The sequence below is a fragment of the Genypterus blacodes genome, unplaced genomic scaffold (genome assembly GCF_046128005.1).
Source record: "Genypterus blacodes isolate CSIRO-AG114 ecotype Tasmania unplaced genomic scaffold, CSIRO-AGI_Gbla_v1 ptg000003l_1, whole genome shotgun sequence".
In the NCBI taxonomy this organism is placed as follows: Eukaryota; Metazoa; Chordata; class Actinopteri; order Ophidiiformes; family Ophidiidae; genus Genypterus; species Genypterus blacodes.
Genome location: NW_027466817.1, coordinates 3,210,467 through 3,231,639, shown reverse-complemented (window position 1 = coordinate 3,231,639; position 21,173 = coordinate 3,210,467). Strand labels below are relative to the sequence as shown.

The window sequence follows — 21,173 nt, the reverse complement described above, 5'->3', positions numbered from 1 at the left end:
GTGGCACAAATGATAAGGGCATTGTCTGCTTATCCGCAAATATTAATTTGACAAAAAAGCAGGCCAAAATAGAATGTATAACTTAATGTGATGTGCTTGTATTGCTTGATATTGTTATATTGTTAAGTCCAAAATGCTCTGGTGAATATAGATCTATAGTTGCTAAAATTGTGGAATGTTAATTTCAACATGAGATTTCAAAATACAATACTAACTAGGAATGTAAACTGATTATACCAAGACAAAATAACTTCTGAATTCAGATCTTTATTTGTCAGTTAAAATTTTATGCTCATACAAAGTACCTGAATTTCATATTTTCTGAAGCTAAAATGCCATTTGAAGGAGCAACAAAGATGGCAGTAAATTCTTATCCCAGCATTGGTGGATAAATGAGCAATCACGTTTCCTTTCTGGGCATCTGGTTGGCAGGTTCACTCATTTCGCCAACCAATGCTTAAGGAGTAAGAAGATGTGGTCACGGACCAGAGGCAGCCCGGGGAGATCCTGGCTCCTGGCAGGATACATGTTCGCACAGTGGGCTGTTCCTGGATTAGACGGAAATATATATAGAAAAGGGGGAAGCGAAGAAAAAAAATGGGTAAAAGGAACAATTTCTGTTGGACAAGGACAATTAACCACCTTGTAAAATGTTGAATTAAACAACCAAGCCGTTGTTTTACTTGGAAATGTTTTCTTAGCTTCTGCATGTATAGCAAACGTGCAATTTACTGTCAATGATGTGCGACTCAATATATTTCACACAGAAATACAAATAACCTTACATTTGCATTGCAGAGAGAAATGCAATAAAACCTGACACAGATTCAATTATCAATGTTAGTCAAAGCAGGCAATTAAGTACAAGGTAATCCTTCCTCAAGCTACACTTACTACATTACTACACTAAAAATAATCTGCAGTTTAATGATGCCTAACGACTTTGAATTGACCATTACTTGATTGCATAAAAACTATATCAGAGCACATTTCCCACAGCTTCCCAGAATTGTATCTCTATCAAAACTTAAACTAAAAGGAATATGGATTGTTCACATTTATTACATGTTATTGCAATGTCTCTGCTTCGGTGTAACCTCGATATCTTGTCCCTCACCTCTGATGAAAGCAGCAGGGAGGTCATGTGTGATGTCCGTGGTGATCCCCAGGACGTGCCAGGGATCAATGGATCCATTAGGGAAAACTATTCTAGTGGTCCGGACATCATAACCACCATAATACTCATTGGTCTGGGCCACGGCCTCCGCCAGCTGCTCAGCGCTGATATTGTAGAAGTCTGCACATTGTTTGACATGATACCTGGTTGGGAAATGAATGCAATTTATGATGAAACAGGTATATTATGAAATGAGCAATAAGAGTAAAAGAGGAAGTTAAAATGTTAAAACAGAAGGCAACAAATTAAAGCAGGGAAGGAATATAAAGTATATATCAGCAATATGAACCTACACACAATGTGCATATTGGTGAAAGCTGAATCATGTCGTACTGTAGCAATAAAATATGTTTTACATAATCAGAGTGATAATTTTTAGTTTACACACGAGAGAGGGAAGCCAGTGAACGGCTGATTAGGTGAATCGGTGCTCTGGAAGAATCCAAATTCAGTGCAGGTCTGGTATTGCCATTGTCTCCCTGGAAACACGCACGCACACACACACACACACACACACACTAAATCATGGCCAGCAAATTCACTCAGCTTTTACAAATCATTGCCTTGACAACAGCTGCAGGTCAAGTTAACAATGACTCCAAAATGGAGTATTTAGTTTGTGTTTTCCCCCAATACAAGACAGGAAAGAGTCTAACTGAAGTTCATGAGAGTTAAGGGGGGGGGGGGAGTTTACACAGATGCGCCCCAGTGGAGTCCAGTAAGAGTTCAATTCTCGTCAATGATCCCTGCATGACCTCCAAATAAAAAAAACAAGAGCTGGGAACTCTAACCACAGCACAAAAGTGGTGTACATGACTGAGTTGTGGGTCAAAAGACACCATAGTCAACAAAGAGTGAAGTGAGAGAATTTTAGCAAGGTCCACTTTTCTGCTGGAAAGTCCTAAAGTTAACATTTGCTAAACTTTATGGTTGCAAATACTTACACAGATTTAATTCAACATGCTCCACATCATTCCACAGGTTGCTTATTAGTAAAACATTTGTAGCGATCACGTTTTTGTGCACATACTTGGACTGGAACCCATTTCTGCATTAGTTAGAAATACTACTAAATATTCCAAACTGCCATTGTGTTCTGGTTTATTGACTACTCATTGCTTAAAAACCAGCATTTCTCTCTCTGCTTGATATCACATCCTCATGAGTACGCAAAATATATCAAAAACACAGGAAGCTGAAAGAATGGGCCAGTCAAAGCAGAATATTTCCTTGTCTGAGCACAGTAAGAAGAGTCTCGTCTTGCCTTGGGGTTGGATTTTGGAATACAGCCCACGTAAGTGACTAAAACACAACCTCCCGGTCAACATTGACACACCCACCTCCTTTTGCACTCGGTCCCTCCCAGGTTGTGTTGGTCATTTCTCTGAGGTTATTGCTGTAGCTCGCATCCAGGCACTTCCTAGAGAAGGTGTCCATCATGAGACGGGCAACAGCGGCATAGCGGTCGTAAGGCTCCCCCAGTGAACTGTCGGCCATCATACCACAAATCACCTTAATTGTGATGTTGGTGCCCACCACACCCTGCAATGACACAGAAGCATCATTTAAGCATTGCAATCTTCCCAGGACTTTTTCCATCATGTGGGTAAATGACACAGAGATCATTCTGATAAAAGCCTGCAGAAGAGAAACACAAAAATAGGTGTTACAAATAAATGCTTGAGAATAAGTCAGAAGTAACGAGGTAACTTTTCAGAATATAGGAGAAAGTAACGAGAGTGTGATCATTGTACTCCTCATGTGCTGAAACTGGCCACTGAATCCTGGGAAAATTAATAGCCTGAGGTGAGACTGACATGGGAATCAGTTCTGCCTCATTCACCAGCACCTGCATTTCTCACAAACACATACACACATGCACACAAGGTGACTCAGTCTTTATGAATGAGCTTCAACTAATCACAGCACATATTTATTCTGGCACGTGGTGATGTTTCATGAATTACTGCCATTGAGCACATATTCAGTGTGTTGATTTAATGTTGGCTTTTGGTGATCATGCATGGTTGCGGCCCGTCTACCAAACCAAACGGTTATAATCTGACTTGTTCTGATGGAAAAGTTTCTCTTATGCTGCCCCTTTCTGTTTTTTATTACTGCCGTCTGCATACATTTTACTCACATTTTGTCGTCAAACTACTGTACTACAGTATGTGGGAATTGCAAACTGAATTGTCAATGTCGTCCCATATTCTCAGGTGGGAGGAGTTGCGTAGACAGGGCTAGGGTGCAGCAGGTGTCTAGGAGTTGTTCTGATTTCCTCTGTGATTCCCACAATCTTACATCGCCGCTTTAATCACGGCGCAGACTAAAAATCAGACTGACTGGTGCTTTGAGGAATTTCTGTTGAAAAAGTAATTTTCATCCACTAGCAACATTTCACATTATCAGCCTAGTGCAGTATCAGTATCAGTATCAAGACATAACATCTGCAACCAAGAGACAACAGCTGACTGAGCAAGGAATGCCAGTTTATGCCAGTAACAAGCCGCTCTGTAAAGTTACAGTCAAAAAAGAGATCTGGCAAAGAAGCATTGTGTTTGATTACCAGGGCAATGCAGTTTCTTTGAGAACTGACTGTGAAATGCACCCGTAGGCCAACCTGAGCCCTGGATAATAAGTCTCCACCATCCAGTGGGTGATTGAGAGATTCCGACACGATAGAGTTTTACCCCTATGAGAGGAAGGCCAGGACGTGAAGAGCTGATTACTTGGTGGCGAGTGCAAAGCCAGCAGCTTGTAAGAAGATTCATTTCACAACAGGACAATGAGTGAAACAGCTATGATCAGGCAGTGCGGACCCCACAATCACTGTAGCTGCAGATCTATCATAGGACATTTATATTACCCTTATTATCTTGTCATGCATGATGGATGAAGACAAGTCCAGAACACCAACAATATGCTCCCCAGAAACAGATGAAAGCAAGTCAGTGGCGTCAGGGTTGAATAGGAAAACAGATTTTACAGCCATGGTTACATACAGGCCTCCTATAAATGACTCTCTCTCTTTCTCTCTCTGCATCCTCTATTCTCAGTAAAAAAAAAAAGACTAAATGTTTGTACTTCCTCTGCAGGGTATAAGGTTACATAATGTCTTTCCCTATTCTATAATGAACCCCATTGATAACCCCTCAACTGTGCAGCCATGGATCTGACTCTTCTGATTGAGTTACATTTTACTCCTACTTCTTATCCAAATTCCTCAGTGGTACCTAAAACCTGGTACTTTGCACTATACTCAGCCATTTGGCGGAGAGAGGCAGCTGCTGGCTGTGTTTGTCTGCTAGTGCTGTCGACTATGTGGTCCACCACTCCTCTTGGTTCTTTTATAAGCGTTTCTTTACCCGGGGGCGACAGGAAACCAGAGAGACCAAAGAGTCTTTGTTAGTTTTTCACATCAGCTTATTGGTAACCGGACTCACGTCTCCTCAAGTCACCAGGGGGATGGAGACAGAATGGGATAAAGAGGGGGAAAAGTGGAGAGGAAAGAGGGGCTAACGGAGGGATAAAGGCACTGCGATGATAGAAGAGTAACAGATGTTATTGATAGTAAGAAAATCAAGGGGAGATCAATTTTGAGACAAACCAAGAAAGTGTGTGCAAACTTCTATCAAGGCCAAACACTTACTATAACATCCAAAGCATGCATCATTGTGTACTTTCATTTAATTACATATATGTCTGTATATATATACTTTTATTATCAGACTCCTTGACCTTGAAAACCTATCCATAGTGACATGAATGATATGGAAACTGGTATTCCGACAATGGTGGGACAGTTCTAGATAAAACATCCACAACAATTGAAGACACATTATTTGTTCTTGACTCAATCAGATTTTCCTCTGTAGCTACGCCTGGATAAATGTAGCCCCTTTCTGACTATCAGATCGAGATCGATAGCTTTGTGAGTGTTTTGGTTCAAGGGCCGGCTGTACTGTACTAAGTCTCTGCTACCATCTAGTGGTAACCTGGTGTTAACACAGGACAAGCAATCTGAATGGTTGTTTATAGACTACAAATAATGTTTAAATGTAATAACCACAAAAGATATAATCCAAATTTACCTCAAACTAAACAGACCCACCTATCCAATAACGTTTTGTTGCTTACTTGTTGAGATATCCTGTTAACACACACAAACATAAGTAAACCTCATCACAGAAGGCCTTCTATGGAATGGCTGGTAAACTTTCCACTATCTTAGAGTTTCTAGGTCTAGGTTCTAAGATCAAATCATTTCAAATAAATTACTAGAATTATAATAATAATATAATAATAACGATTTTGAATGAGTGTTCTTTCACAGGATGGGGCCTTAACTCCTTAACAACCGTCTCTACCCAAACTGAAATGTATGACGTTTTACCTCAAACTCTCTGTTGTCTTGATTATATTGGACCACATCCATAAAGTTGCCAGCCACCGCTTCCAGGAAATACGCCGTATCTGTCTGGATCTGCAGCTTGGAGCACAATCTGTAAAGAGAGGAGGGGAAGTAATAAAGAATAAAAGCAGCGAAGGAGGGGAGATAATAGGAGAATGGAGGATTGAGGAGGAGAGGAAGCGAAAAGAATAGGAAAGGTTTAAGTAAGGAACAAGTGGAAGGCAAGATGATATTGGGAGAAATTGAAGAAGGAGGAAAGGAGGGAATATGGGGTTGGAGAGGAAAATGGGGAAGGAACAGAAGACTTTTTTGGTTATTGAACTCTGCACCATGCAAGAAAAACATTGTACAAGATAGAACAAGCTTCTGGTATTAACATTTGCCTTGCCAAGATTACCACTAGTCATGCCACATATACAGCTTTCACAAAATAGATTTATGTCTTACTATAACATCTAAGTATTAGTTCCCTTCTTCTCATTGATGTGTTTTTTAATTGATAGTTTAATCAAACATTTTGTGGCCTAGGCTTCTTTCCCATCGCCCAAACAGGGAAGACATTAGGAACGTGCATCTTTCCATCCTACAGATTGTTTTCATTCCCTTCATGTTTGCCTGAAAGAGCGACTTTGCTAACAGGTATATTCTAACCCCTGACATTTGGTCACAATGCCATTTCTCTCATCTCTGACCCACATATAAACAGGATACAGCTGCACTGTGCTCTGCCTCTAATTTGGCAAAATCGCATCTGTGGGAATGGGAAACACAGTGAAACACAGTGTCTCCAAACTTGCTCAAGTTCTGTTTGTAGTGTTTGTGTGGAAATATTTGAGGAAAGGTTTTTTTAGAATATGTTACAGCTCACTGAAAGTATTTGTGTCTCAGTCCCTCTCTTGGTAATTTAAGTAACCACCTGCTGATGTAATTTGCCGATTTTAGAAAAGAGCGAAATCATGACGCAAATCCTGTGTCTATGAGACATGCTGGTTTGGAAATCGGACAAGCGTATGACCTTTGTGTGTCTGTGTGGGTGTGTGAGTGAGTGAGTGAGAGAGAGCGAGGTCATGTCTGTGTCGATGGCCTGTAAAATGTCAAATGTGGTCAGAGCAGTACAGACATAAAGACAAGGCTTTAGTTTGTCTCTGACTGTGTCCCCTCTGTCAGACCAGCCACACTAATTTAGACATTTAACCCTGCTCCTCCATAAAAACTGACCTTACACACACACACACACTCTCCACTCCACGTGAACTCTAAGTAAATCACAGCAGAGCCATGCTAACTGAAGACAAGTACACAGTAATTATCATTATGTTGAATAACTCATAGACAAGTACTATACCATATATTATAACTATATTAAGCTGCATCATCATAGTGTAGGTGGATGACACTCAATCATATCGCTAACTGTTCAGTATTAGAGTAAATCAGACCGTCTCTGGAGCAAGACTGACATTCGAGAGTCCCAGCTCCAGTCCAGAAAGGAGCAGGAGGGGTGATGAAGCTGTAACAGGACCAGACTCAAAGCAGGACCCAAGACAACCTTCACTGCTCTTTAAACCTCTCACATAGCTCCACTATAATCCACCTGTTCTCCTGCTCTATACCTGCATCTGATCTAATCTGTTGTTTCACATGCAGCACACAGCTTGAAAATAGGTCCATCAGATGCAGAGCCACTTACTGTGACATTTTGAAGAATTCCAATTTGAAATTCAGTGGAACTTGCAGCATAAATGTAATGTAAAAAAGGTTCAGAGACCATTTTAAGTCAGCTCTATGCCGTATTTGACCATTTCGTTGTTTTACATCCCACAAATGCATTTCATGGATGTCTCTCAATGGTAACACAAACAGCAGACGGGCCCAGACAAGCTGACTGCACCCTGCCTGCCTGGCACCAAACAATTCAGCAATAACAAGTGACATATCCAGTGAAGAGAATCCAGCATCTGGCGTTTTTCTCAGAGGTTTGTCTCGACTAAAACAGCGCTAAAAAAGGAGAATAAATACTGGATCCATGAGTGGATAGACACATGAATACAGAGGAACCACGGTAGCCATAACAACTGGATAAGCAGACAATATGTCATGATTGTTATTCTAGAAAATTTCTAGCCACTAGTGGCCAAAAAGCTTTTAAAATGGTGCATCTCCCTAAATTACTCATAAACTAGATGGTTTGTGGATTTTAACTCATTATTTGCCATTTCTCTGTTGTGATTAGTTGTTACTTTGCTTAACTGAATGTCCACAGATTTACACAGTGTGGTATCCTTACTTGTGCATGACAGCTCTTACACACAGTTTAATGCTGTTCTTTCTGCCAATCCTGCTATCTGATATGCCACTTGTTTCCTTTCAGTTATCTACAACATTTTGAGAAACGTCATGCTACAGTGAATGCTACAATTGACTGTTGATTAAAGGCAGATTTGTCTGTTTGTCTAATGAGTTGTTTAAAGGTCCTCTTGGTCCGTCTGGTCCGGCCTGTTTATGCGTTGAGTGCATCATCCATTAACCCTCCAGCAGTTGCAGGTGGAGTAGTGGTTAACCTGTGTCTAGTAATCCTGTTTCTATCGATCCTTGCCTCCATCTTTGAGCAATAAATACACATTGTATTGCCTTCAACACTGCATGTATGCCTTTTCCCATGGCTTTGGCTAAATCAAGTCAAATATTTGCTAAATTTAGAATTCTTAAGACATTAAAAAACTAACTTAACTAACAATGATAACAAATGGATGGTTACTATACTTGAAATCTTTGGTGATTTTGTCCAGAGTCTTAGGGTCCTTCAACCGCTCCACAAGGGTATCCGAAGCATTTTTGACCAGCAGGGGGCACTCTGGGTTCTCTGAGGCCAGTGAACGCTGAACCACCTCCAAATATTCTGGAAAACAAAACAGTGGGAAGGGTGGACACTTAAACCCGGACTGCTATAAAAAGACCATAACAATACACAAGAACCCTGGTTAAACATTTCAAGAAGCCGCTGGATAATCACCGGTTCAGCTTCAAATCAATGTATGAGGAAAGTTCATAGAGCTCTATTAATGTACCTGAGGAGGTGTTTATTTAAAAACCTTACAGCACCACTTATGTTGAAAACCAAGCCCTTACTGGTATTCATGTTGACTCACTGCAGTGCTGTTTGGGAAAATAAACTCTGATCCCAGGAGTTTAGGAGGGGAAGCAATATACACTGTGAACACTATTGCAACTCCTTTTTTGTCTCTGATCGTTCCCTAATGTCAAAGGCAGTGTGACCCAAGTGTGTGTGACTCAAGCGTGTGTGTGGTCCTGAGGAGTGTGTGTGTGTGGGTGGAAGAGTGCAGATTTGTGATCAAAGCTGCTCTGACCCTGAATTCAGCCCTCCAGCCTTCCTGACGAAAACAATCTCACCAGCCAAACACAACAAAGACACAGATAGAGGATTATTGTTTATACATTTACACTTTAGCAATGCTCGTACAAAGTTGCTTTTCTCTAATAATATACCATTTGAGTTTGGCAATCCTGTAGTAGACTCGATAGCCAACATAATTCCTTCTATCTTATCACATCCTATCCCTCTCTATCTTCCCTGTTCATTTACTACCTTTGATACAAATAACTGACAATATCCAACGCACTGCAAACAAATCTACATGACTGTGTTGTGCTGCTATGTTATGCTGCCTTAACAACAACAAAAATGGCCTATCAAGCCTCTTTTGATCAATGTAAAACACAAACAAAACAAACCCAGCTTTACTTTTTTAAATGTATCATATGCACATGAGGTCAGATGAGTCCTACCTGGGAAGTTAACTGTAGCATAAAGAGGTGCACTGGAGGCTACAGATGCATGGACAAGGTGGGGGTACTTCAGCCTGAACCACGTGGCCAGAGACCCTGGGTATGACCCACCAAATGCCACCCACTTCCTGCCAGTCAGCCCACGGCTCTCCGCCATCATAGTGCGGAAGTGAGCCAGGTCAGCCAATGCCTGACGACTACTGAGGAAACGCAGGTTCTCTGTGCTCAAGTCACTAAATGGATAAGAGGAGAGGGTTTAATTACATATATACGTACATATAAGTAACAAAACAGAGATTCAATATGTCACTATGACGGTCATCTCAGCTTTATGTGATGTGACTAAACTTCTGAAAGGCTGGACCATGGGCAGGTCTGCCATCTGCTGGAGGGAGCAAAAACTCCTGAGTGCTGATAAAATACCTTTAAACAAACAACAGTTTCCTGTTTATCGCTCCTGAATGTGAAAGAGAATGCAAAGTCAGACGTACGCTGTTGGGTGACTCTTTCCATAGAAGCGGTGCTCTAGCATGAAGCAAAGAGCTCCCAGTTTCTCAGCATAGGTGAGCCAGCTGCCATTCTGCATCCACGCTTTGTTGGCCTTACCCTCTCCACCTATCATCAGAAATACTGGGCCACCAGGCTTATAGAAAGCCTCATTCACATAGTACCTCTGAGAGAAGAAGGCAATGAGGATTATTATATGAACAACACCAAAGTCCTGCAGGCAGTGAAACATAGGGGGTTCATTTTACTCTCTACTTCACAATCTGCAGTGAGACAAACAGCTGTTCGTGCTGACTGTAATGCTGAATAGGTGTAGAGACCCATGAATACACAGAACTGTACCTATGACTCTAGTGGAATCTTAACCCTAAATCAAATGCCAATCTTACACTGAACCATATAAGAATATGGACCTGACAAACTCGCTTACTTAAAATGTATTTCTATGTATTTACTTCGTTGGGACGTGTTGAACAAACAAAGAGACTCACTTGCTTCCATTCTCGGCTATCTGCCCCATTGAAGTGGTCCAGTCTCTGAGTGAACCACTGGTCCTCAAACACAACTCCATGGCTTCCATTCTGGCTCAGATGAAACCTCCTGGCGCCCTTATAATGTCCTTGACCAAGGACCAAGAGAGAGGACAGCAAAAGTAAGGTTACGTTACACAGAAACACCTTACACAGTTGACTAGCCATGTTGAACTAAAAGGCATGTGATTTGGTTCCCTCTTTGCTCATGTGACCTGTCTAGCTACTTTAAAGACCCAAAGAAAAATTGGAGATGTGACAATTCTACTTTGAAGCGGCTTTATACAGTATTGTACATAATGCATAGCGCTCCTCAACTGGACTTGTGTTAAATGTGAAAAAGCTGAACAACTGGACACTTTAAAGCTTTTAAGGGTTACTTCAAATGCAATTATTGTGGATTTTTTAACAATCCAATAAGGAATGATGTAACACAGACACTCAAACACCCATTTTCATGTGTTCTTCAATGTGTTTCAAATGTTAGGCATTAGAATACATAAATGGCTGACCACAAAAAATGCTCTGCCTGTTCCTTGTAGTCATCTCAATGCAAAACAAAGTCTCTCTTAAACAATGTTGTCATAATAAGCAAATAACAACACAAAAATGCATGAATGCGTGCATTTAACGCTCCCACAGGATTTTTTACTTATGTGTGTGTCTTAAGAATTCAATTTCAAAAGTTTCCTTCGATTATTTGAACAATGGGTGCATCCATGAATCCTATCGTTTACTTTATTTATATTCTGTATTTATGTAGTCATGTATCTGCTGTTTGTATTGTTTACTTTTCACGGTTAAATTTGTTGGAATGAGAAGTAAAACAAGCTTCCATGCGACCATATTTCCTTCTCTGTCCCCGTATTTCTTTGTAGTCCTTGAACACGCCAATATCCATAAAAAAACCTTAACAGCGAGTCACCGTTAGAGGGCGATAACCGAAACCATAAACAATTTCATGACAACGAAGAAGAAGTGCCATTCTTCCTGTCTCAGTTCCGCTTGCTAGCCGACACTTCACTGAATCGCAAAAATGGAGGAGGCAAAAAACAAAGAGAAGAAACAGTCTGAAAAGACGGAGGAGAAGGACAAGAAGGACAAGGAAAAGGGCCAGCAGTCCTCCGGGAAGGACAAGGAGAAGAAAGAGGAGCAGGAGCTGGTAAACCGAAGCGCTTGTTGTCTCGGTAGTGCGTGTAACAGAGGCAGCGGTGTGATTTTGCCTTAGTCACTGCTGCTCTGAAAACATGGCTCGGGCAGGCCGAAGTCATTCAAAATCACACCGTTTAATGAAATTACAATTACGTCATGACCTCACCTGTACAGTTAATTCGATATACCCACATTTTATTACAACGTATATGTTTTATAGTCGTACTGGGGATGTTGCACTGTTTTGCTAACTAACTAGCCTAGCCTAGCTCACCGTGCTATCCGTGCTGTCATCTGTTAACGTTACTTTTGAATGTGTTAGCATGCGCAGCTAGCCGTTGCTGCCATTGGTAATGACACAGCAAGGCGGTGTTAAGTCTCAACGCGGATTATTTAACGAATCTGTTTCAATGTTCACTGACATTGCAGTTTAGTTTGGTATGTTTATTAATGAATCACGTGTGTACTTGGCATTCAAGTACCCGGCAATGTTGTGGTAGCGACGATGTGAATATGGAGCACAAAATAGGAATAAATTAGTTCTTGAAGGTAAAGTTAAACAATTTCTCGGGACATTTCAACTATATGATGTTTAAATATACCAGACACTGCTTACTAGGCCAGTCGCATAACAATTACAAAGTCTGTTACATTTTTCACACAAAGTTATTACTATGTCAATATTTTTGCTCTATAACTATATTATTATAATTTAAGTATAGTAACCATCCACCCCCCCCCCCATAGGGAATGAATAATGGTACATCCCAACATACTGTTGTAAACAGACACATAATGTTTACAAGCATTTGGTTCATGATAATTTGTAATCTTGACTTTGTAAAGCCCCTAAATAGCTGTAATTTGTGTGAATGTGAATCTTTATTCAATTTGTAAATGTAAATGGGCTGTAATTGTATTGCACTTTTATCCAAGTTGCTTAACATGTACCTGTAATAAGTTAACCCATTCATACACTGATGGCAAGGGCTTATCATGCAAAGTCTCAACATGCACAGCAAGAGCAGTTAGGGGTTCAGTGTCTGGCTCAACAGCACTTCGACAGGCTCCCTAGGTGGAGGAGCCCAGAATAATACCAAGAACCTTGTGATCCCTAGATGACACTCCATAGTTTCCCGTTCTGGCATCTCTGGGCAATCCTCTGTTCAGGATACTTAACTAAACTACAGCAGTTGGTTTAGAGAAGCAGTCTTAAGAAAAAATGTTCACGTACAATCACAATTTTAAGTAAGTGTTATCATGTCATAATCACCACACCATAACAAATCTTATTATCACCACACCATCAAGGTCATAGTGAGAAATGTGTATTTTTCTTCTGTCATATTTCGAGCAGTCATAGCTGATCATTTATCATTCTGCTGTTACCTATTTTCAGTCGGAGGAGGACAAGCAGTTACAAGAGGACTTGGAGATGATGGTGGAAAGATTGAGTGTGAGTATTAAAAAAACATTTGGAATCAGTTTTTGTTGATGCATGTGAAAGATCTCAAAGCAAATGATTCGGATTCCATATTCCTCCTCAATTTGGCAGGAAAAGAACACAGAGCTGTATCGTCCTGCATTAGAGGAGCTGCGCAGACTGATTCGCTCCTCGACCACCTCCATGACCTCTGTACCCAAGCCGCTGAAATTCCTGCGGCCACACTATGGCAAGCTCAAAGAAATCTTCGAGGGCATGGCGCCCGGGGAGAACAAAGTAGGTTTCTGTGCCCTGCCCAACACTATGAACTTCCCGAAAAGTAGCACACCTTTCATCTCCATTGTGTTAAATGTCCCTTTTTCTGTATTTGAAGCACCTTAGTCTTCTTAATTGCGCAATAAATATGTATTCGGGAATTGCACAGTAATGTTATTTATTAGTTACCACCATCTGTCTTTTTAATAAAAGACTATAAGCAGTCCAGCACATCCACAGATTTCCTCTACAAGAATTTTCAGGTCTAATGTCTGTATTGTGTATATATATATATATATTCTCAAATTAGTTTTTCCCTACAAAATGTTGAATAAGGGAATAAGTAAGTGATGAATAAGTAAGATGAAAACTGTCACAAAAATGACATGACCAATGACATACAGTTTAACCTTTTGATGATGCTTGTATTTTTCAGTGTTTTTGTGCTGATGTGGTATCTGTGCTTGCCATGACCATGAGTGGTGAGCGGGAGTGTCTGAAGTACCGCCTGCTGGGCTCCCAGGAGGAGTTGGCTTCCTGGGGACATGAATATGTGAGGTAATGTTAATTTGTAGACTCGTGGTGGTAATGGTTTTCACATCGGCGCCACTTGAGCTCAAAACAAACAAGCTTTAAAACCTTGGGGTGTCGGCAAGATGGCAGAATGGGGGTGCTTTTGAGCTGCTTTGGGCTGCTGTTATGTCAGAGGTGTAAATTTCTTTTTTCTGCCTCCAGGCACCTGGCAGGTGAGGTGGCTAAAGAGTGGCAGGAGGTGGAGGAGAGTGATAAAACCCAGCAGGAGACGCTGCTGAAACTGGTGAAGGAGATTGTGCCCTACAATATGGCGCACAATGCTGAACATGAGGCGTGTGACCTGCTGATGGAGATTGAGAGGCTGGAAATGCTGGAGGACTATATTGATGAAAACGCCTACAGTAAAGTCTGCCTCTACCTCACTAGGTTTGTCAAGGTTTCACTTTTTATTTATGTCAATAAAGCGGGGTCCATTGTTTCCTTTCACTTATTATTATTATTTTTCCACTTTTATAACAGCTATGGCCCATGCCAACTATTGAAATGTCTTTTAACTATTTGTTGGACCATGTCGGACAGTATTTTAACTATTTAAATTGTCCCACATGGCTGATTACTAAATTATACCTGTTGCATATAGGACAAAGAACATTGCATTCATTGCCCATTTAATTGTTGTTCTTGTTCTGAAATGTCTTTTTTCTCTACCTCTGCCTCTGTCCTACAGTTGTGTGAGTTATGTTCCCGAGCCAGAAAACTCGGCTCTACTCAGATGCGCCCTGAACATCTTCAGGAAATTCAACCGTTATCCAGAGGCTCTGAGGCTGGCGCTGATGCTGAATGATGTGGAGCTTGTAGAAAACATCTTCACATCTTGCAAGGACATGTAAGGACTATAGGAATACAGTACGATGTGCTCACGGTCAGAATCTGTGTGCAAAATTTGTAGTACGTGCTAAAGAAGCTTAACTCACTGAGTTTGGACATAATGGAAGAACATTAATTTTGCATTACTCTACTAGTTTCTGTTTCACTGTGTGTAGTGGAAAGTGTATGAAGGCTTATTTCTGTCACCTTTGTGCCTTGCAGAGTTATCCAGAAGCAGATGGCCTTCATGCTGGGTCGCCATGGCATGTTTCTAGAGCTTAATGAAGATGTAGAGGACTACGAGGATCTGACGGAGATCATGTCCAACGTGCAACTCAACAGCAACTTTTTGGCCCTGGCTAGAGAGGTAGGAGGGAGAGGATAGTGCATAGGAGATGAAGGATAATGAGTTTATCTTGACATGACTGTCAGATGGCTTTGAGTTTCACTGCATGACTCAACACATTTTACCTTTGTTAACACACCCATCCTGTGGTCCATAGTTGGACATCATGGAACCCAAAGTCCCAGATGACATCTACAAAACACACCTGGAAAACAACAGTGAGTAGATAATGCATTCTGTCTAAACTGTAATAACTTAGTAATTTATAAATGACCCACATCAAGTAGCTATTCTAAAAGCAGATATTGAACTGTTATGGGTTGTGTTTTATGTTCTTATTTGTAATGTTTATTTTGAATCAGTCTACAGCTGCTATTGGGCATTTTGCATTACCTGTGTATATTGTGTGTAACAGGGTTTGGTAGCAGTGGCTCACAGGTGGACTCTGCTCGTATGAATTTGGCATCGTCCTTCGTCAATGGCTTTGTCAACGCTGCATTTGGACAGGACAAGCTTCTCACAGATGATGGCAACAAATGGCTGTACAAGAACAAAGACCATGGTACAAAAAATTGCACATAAATACTATATTTTTACAGCATGTAACCAGTGCATTCCTGATTCTTTTCCGTTTTCAATGCATTTTATTCTTTCTGTACACTGCCTGTTAGTAATGATGATCTAAAAATCCTTAGGCATGCTGAGTGCTGCAGCCTCTCTGGGTATGATCTTGCTGTGGGATGTGGACGGTGGTTTGACCCAGATTGACAAATACCTATATTCCTCTGAGGACTACATCAAGGTAAACATCAGACTTGAAAATGCAGACGACGATTTTTGCTCGCAGGGCTCCTTTGAAAGCTTTTCTAACATTGTTTCCCTTTAAGAGATACCTAAATGTGTGACTTTCGTGTTGTCTGTGTACCAGTCTGGTGCCCTCCTGGCCTGTGGCATTGTAAACTCAGGGGTGAGGAATGAGTGTGACCCCGCCCTCGCCCTGCTCTCCGACTATGTCTTGCACAACAGCAATGTCATGAGGATAGGAGCCATCTTTGGGTGAGGAAAATCCCTCAATTTGTAACGTTTCAGTAAAATGAGACTATTTAGAATGCACTATAGGGAAGTAATAGTAATTACAGCAGGTTTACAGTAACATATTAGTTATTAGCGTATATGCTGGCAGATGATGGCATGTGTCTCACACTTTCTCTTCCTAAATGCAGATTGGGTCTGGCCTATGCCGGCTCCAACAGAGAGGACGTCCTTTCTCTGCTTCTCCCCGTCATGGGTGACTCTAAATCCAGCATGGAGGTACGGACGTGTATGTTATTGAGCTCTTCTCACGCCGCTGATGTTCAGTATAAAAACATTCCCTGTGCGGGCGTTTTTCCCTTTTAGGTGGTTGGTGTGACAGCACTGGCATGTGGCATGATCGCAGTAGGCTCTTGTAATGGCGACGTGACCTCCACTATTGTCCAGACCATAATGGAGAAGAATGAACAGGAGCTGAAGGACACGTATGCCCGTTGGCTGCCTCTGGGCCTGGGACTTAACCACTTGGGTAAGTATTGATCATGGACACATGCATTAAAATGAACTATGGATTGCCAACATGCCTGCCCTACACTTGTTACGTTATGTAGCTGCTCTAAGTGTCTGTGCGTCCATGTCCCCAGGTAAAGGAGAGGCGATTGAGACGACCCTGGCAGCTCTACAGGTCGTACCAGAGCCTTTCCGCAGCTTTGCCAACACACTAGTGGACATCTGTGCATATGCAGGTCAGAAGAACTTCCATATTTATTTTTATGGGCATGCAGCCATCTAGCCATCTAGCATTCAACCTATACATTTTGCCAAATGCTCATGTTCAGATCTCTGTACCTAATCTTCCATTCACAAACTAATGTAATTATCCTTCCCAATACGCAAGGCTCTGGTAATGTGCTGAAGGTGCAGCAGCTTCTCCACATCTGCAGTGAGCATTATGAAGCCAAGGAAAAAGAGAAGGAGAAGGAGGACGACAAGGACAAGAAGGATAAGAAGGACAAGGACAAGAAAGAGACTGCTGCTGACATGGGTTCCCACCAGGTATGCACTGCCTTATTGTAGCAGTTGGATATATGTTTAATTATTAATGAAATTGACTCTTTAATTGGGCCACCAGAGCGATGAGTCATTTATTCTAATCTCGCCAATATTTTATGTTTCCCTCCTTCTGTTATCGACACACTATGCTGCATTATTACCATCTCGTCTCAAGTCAGCTGTTTACTAATATTTCTATATATTCAGAAGCTCATTTGTCAACTACAACAGGGTTTAATAGTCTAGTGAGGATTTTTGATAGAAAGACTTAACTCACTTAATTCTTGTGTTGTATTTTCAGGGTGTAGCTGTTCTTGGCATCGCCCTCATTGCCATGGGTGAGGAAATTGGATCTGAAATGGCACTGCGAACATTTGGACATCTGGTCTGTAGTTTATTTGGATCGTGTTTGTAACTCTTCCGCATTCCTCATGACATTTAATTTTTGTTGTTTTAATGGACATCATCATATTCTTCCTCCCCTCCTGTTTCACCTTATCAGCTGCGTTACGGTGAGCCCACCCTGAGGCGCGCTGTGCCCCTGGCTCTGGCCCTGATTTCAGTGTCCAATCCTCGTCTGAACATTTTGGACACCCTCAGCAAGTTCTCTCACGACGCTGACCCTGAAGTCTCGCACAACTCCATCTTTGCCATGGGAATGGTTGGCAGTGGTAAATAGAGTTTATCAGGATTACACACAAACTGTACTGCTAATTTGTAATGATTTATTGAGAGAGAGACAGAGAGAACAGTTGAAGCCTCGAATATTTTAGCATATCTAACAGATCCTGCATTTCTTACTCCTAGGCACAAACAATGCCCGTCTGGCGGCCATGCTGAGGCAGCTGGCACAGTATCATGCCAAAGACCCTAACAATCTCTTCATGGTCCGACTGGCACAGGTGGGTGGAAAGAGAAAAGGCTCCCTGTTGTAGACACAGTTACATTCCAGTACGAAACACTCTTGATGTCTGAGTGATTGTTCACCATCTCCTGTTTCTGCTTTCGCAGGGTCTGACTCACCTGGGCAAAGGAACATTGACACTCTGTCCCTATCACAGTGACAGGCAGCTGATGAGTCAGGTCGCAGTGGCTGGACTCCTCACTGTCCTCGTGTCCTTCCTTGATGTCAAGAACAGTGAGTCCATTTTCCTACCACACAGAAGTGTCTATTGTTTTTCCTTTCACCTGGCATTAAGCAGGAGGGACAACTTTGGTAAAAGATATGAAAGTGAAATTGCAGTTGTCCCCAAACCTTCCATTTGATTTACAGTAGTATCAGCTGTTTGAAGTGGTGTTATGTGGCTGTGTTGCATTCAAGTGACACTGAAATTGCTTCAAAATAAAAGAAGATATTAATCGGATCACTTAAACCCTCTTTGATATCTAAGTGTTGATGGGGTATGGCAAAACAACATTTTTCTTCTTGTGAAGCATTATACACAGCCTATTATATTTGCTTGTCAAAATACCCTGCTGTTTTAGAAAAAATGGACATGTTGCTGTAATTGTCTATTGTCAGTTTTCCCTTTTGTTAATGTCACCACCTGGTGTTCATAATGTGCATTACAGTAATCCTGGGGAAGTCGCACTACATTCTCTATGGCCTGGTCGCAGCCATGCAGCCACGTATGCTGGTCACCTTTGACGAGGAGCTTCGGCCACTGCCAGTATCCGTCAGAGTTGGACAGGTAAAGCTATTTGTAAATTGCTGAGACGATAATAATGTTATTACACACTGTGCTTGCCAAAATAACGATTGTGGAATCCATGAAGAAGAAGTACAGGAAGTGCTGACGCTAGGCTCCAGACGTGTCAGCATAATGAGGACTTAATGTGAACTTTGTATTTTGTGGTAGCTGTTATTGTAAACAGATGGACAGCAATAATGTGCTATCTGAACATCTTTATAAATGCAGTTGAAAGTGCATTTGTGTACAACCCTACAGAACATTGTTAGTTGGACATTGCTTTCTTGATGCAATACTGTACTGTGGTACAGATAGCTCTAAAATATAGGATTGCAGATCTTAAACATAACACTGGGAAACACAAAAGAACAAATATGAGCTTATATTGGAGATCCTTACATTATCTATTAGGATCTATCGCTTAACATTTACTGTATTTAGGGAGGTCCATGCAAATAAATGTTATAATCCTTTGATATGTTTCTTTTAATCTTATCAATCAAGAAAATACTTGATACAAAAAGGAAAGAAATTGACTCTATTTTCTGTATGATCTTTCCACAGGCAGTGGATGTTGTGGGCCAAGCAGGAAAGCCAAAGGCTATCACAGGTTTCCAGACCCACACTACACCGGTGTTACTGGCTCACGGAGAGAGGGCCGAGCTGGCTACAGAAGAGTACCTCCCTGTCACCCCCATCCTGGAGGGCTTTGTCATCCTTCGCAAGAACCCCAACTATGAAACCTAGACTGCCCCAAAACACTCTTGATTCTCATTCTCATTCTCCTTCCTGCGTTTGTAAGGATGGCCCTCCGTGGCTCTTTTCAGTCAATAAATGTAGTTGATTGTTTCCGTGACTGAAAAGAGTGAAGCGGGTCTATCCTTCTCTCTTACTGCGTCTTCTCACTGTCATCTGTGGACAGCTCCGGCAGTCATTCAAAATTGATTGTTGGGGTCTGGTTAATTGGACCGGTGTGACACAACGTAAACTGGAACTTCATCAGTTCTACATCCATGGCAACTGCTCCTACATGTACGGGACCACCTGTAATGGGCTCTTTTAATTTCGACTGACATGGAGCCAGTCCAAAAGATGGAACTCTTCAACACCTGCCCGTGTATGGTTCAGTCACCAGTAGACAGTCCATATCAAATCTTAAGATGATTTCAATCCTCCTCCTCTTCAACACAATTTTTTGTAATTAGAGAATTGAAGTGTGTATCCATCATTTTCTTCTGTTGTATTGGTTTTGTTACAGTACTGTAAAAGGTAATTAATTAAAAATAAAAACTTCAGTTCCACTTGGTGGAAATGTATAACTGACTGTAGTGACAACTCATTGCCTTCTTAAGTGTAGATGCGTCACTTCTTGTGTAAACCTGGGAAACTGCTTTGTCATGCCACGATGAGGCTAACTTTCTAGTGCTTAATTCAAAAACATAGTTGCAAAATAACATTTAACTGTACTCTAATGTGAGGTCAAGAAAACATTGCTTCCAATTTGATTTGTCGCTTACAAGAGTATCAGGTTCTTAAGCTGATGTCATCAACTACTTGATGTCATCAAGCCAATAAGGTGATACTGTCAAACTCGACAATAATATCATCCAATAGTTACAATGGTGATGCATCTAAAAGTGATGATGTCAACAAATGATGTCATAACTAGCACAATAACAACAATGATGTCATATTTATATATAGACCATATAAATTACTCATCTAGTTCATCTTTGGCTTTTACAATGAGTATCATCTGTCTTTAGTGCCTGTTTACAGTATACAGCTGTAGACTCTTGAGAAAGTAGACAATACACTTTCTTAAAAAAATGTATTATTGTTATGGTTTGACAGAACATGAGAAGGCACTTCAAATTATTTGAAGTTCATGTTGCCATACAATAGCTCAAAGATGTGTCCTGAAAATAGCATCTGGTATGTATTTTGTATTTTACCTTGTAGTTATGATCATGAAAGTACTTAAGTAAGACTATCACAGTTAGTGCTATATTTAGGTAAATTATTTAGGAATCAATTGTGTAACTGCCCTCCAAAGAGATGTGAGTAAAAACTAAAATATTATTCAATAATTATAAAAAATTATAATTTCAAATTAAATGTATAAGTAATGCGTCAGCGTAGGAACATCGTGACTGATCTCCACCTTAAACACCACGCTAACTCACTTAAGGGGCATTAAAAATACAAAACGTATGTATGAACACGAAAAACACAAACACTGCCCGGGGGTGACGAAAGCTTTAAAACATTCGCATTTTAAATTCCTCATGTCCTTTGCTCATCGTTTAGGGGGAGGCGGCGGTTTCACGTGATGGGATTTTGCCGGAATTACTTCGCTACCGG

The 21,173-nt window shown here is 41.1% G+C and overlaps 2 protein-coding genes across 2 annotated transcripts; one reads left to right on the top strand and one right to left on the bottom strand.

Annotated features, from left to right (window-relative positions):
* Positions 1-258: 258 nt before the first annotated feature.
* prss59 (serine protease 59, putative) lies at positions 259-10,640 on the bottom strand. Its single transcript, XM_076144420.1, has 9 exons — positions 10,397-10,640; positions 9,890-10,071; positions 9,399-9,631; positions 8,355-8,490; positions 5,574-5,682; positions 2,518-2,719; positions 1,566-1,656; positions 1,118-1,320; positions 259-548 (listed from the first exon to the last, which is right to left on the bottom strand). The coding sequence occupies exons 1-9, from the start codon at positions 10,601-10,603 to the stop codon at positions 439-441; spliced, it is 1,473 nt and encodes a 490-aa protein (XP_076000535.1). The 5' UTR covers positions 10,604-10,640; the 3' UTR covers positions 259-438.
* Positions 10,641-11,415: 775 nt separating this feature from the next.
* Positions 11,416-20,062, top strand: psmd2 (proteasome 26S subunit ubiquitin receptor, non-ATPase 2). Its single transcript, XM_076144419.1, has 21 exons — positions 11,416-11,597; positions 12,987-13,043; positions 13,143-13,307; positions 13,723-13,844; positions 14,022-14,246; positions 14,548-14,706; positions 14,910-15,054; positions 15,191-15,251; positions 15,449-15,595; positions 15,729-15,835; positions 15,962-16,089; positions 16,257-16,344; positions 16,432-16,594; positions 16,710-16,811; positions 16,964-17,121; positions 17,420-17,503; positions 17,621-17,789; positions 17,926-18,020; positions 18,130-18,256; positions 18,691-18,809; positions 19,374-20,062. The coding sequence occupies exons 1-21, from the start codon at positions 11,472-11,474 to the stop codon at positions 19,554-19,556; spliced, it is 2,730 nt and encodes a 909-aa protein (XP_076000534.1). The 5' UTR covers positions 11,416-11,471; the 3' UTR covers positions 19,557-20,062.
* The last annotated feature ends 1,111 nt before the right edge of the window (positions 20,063-21,173 follow it).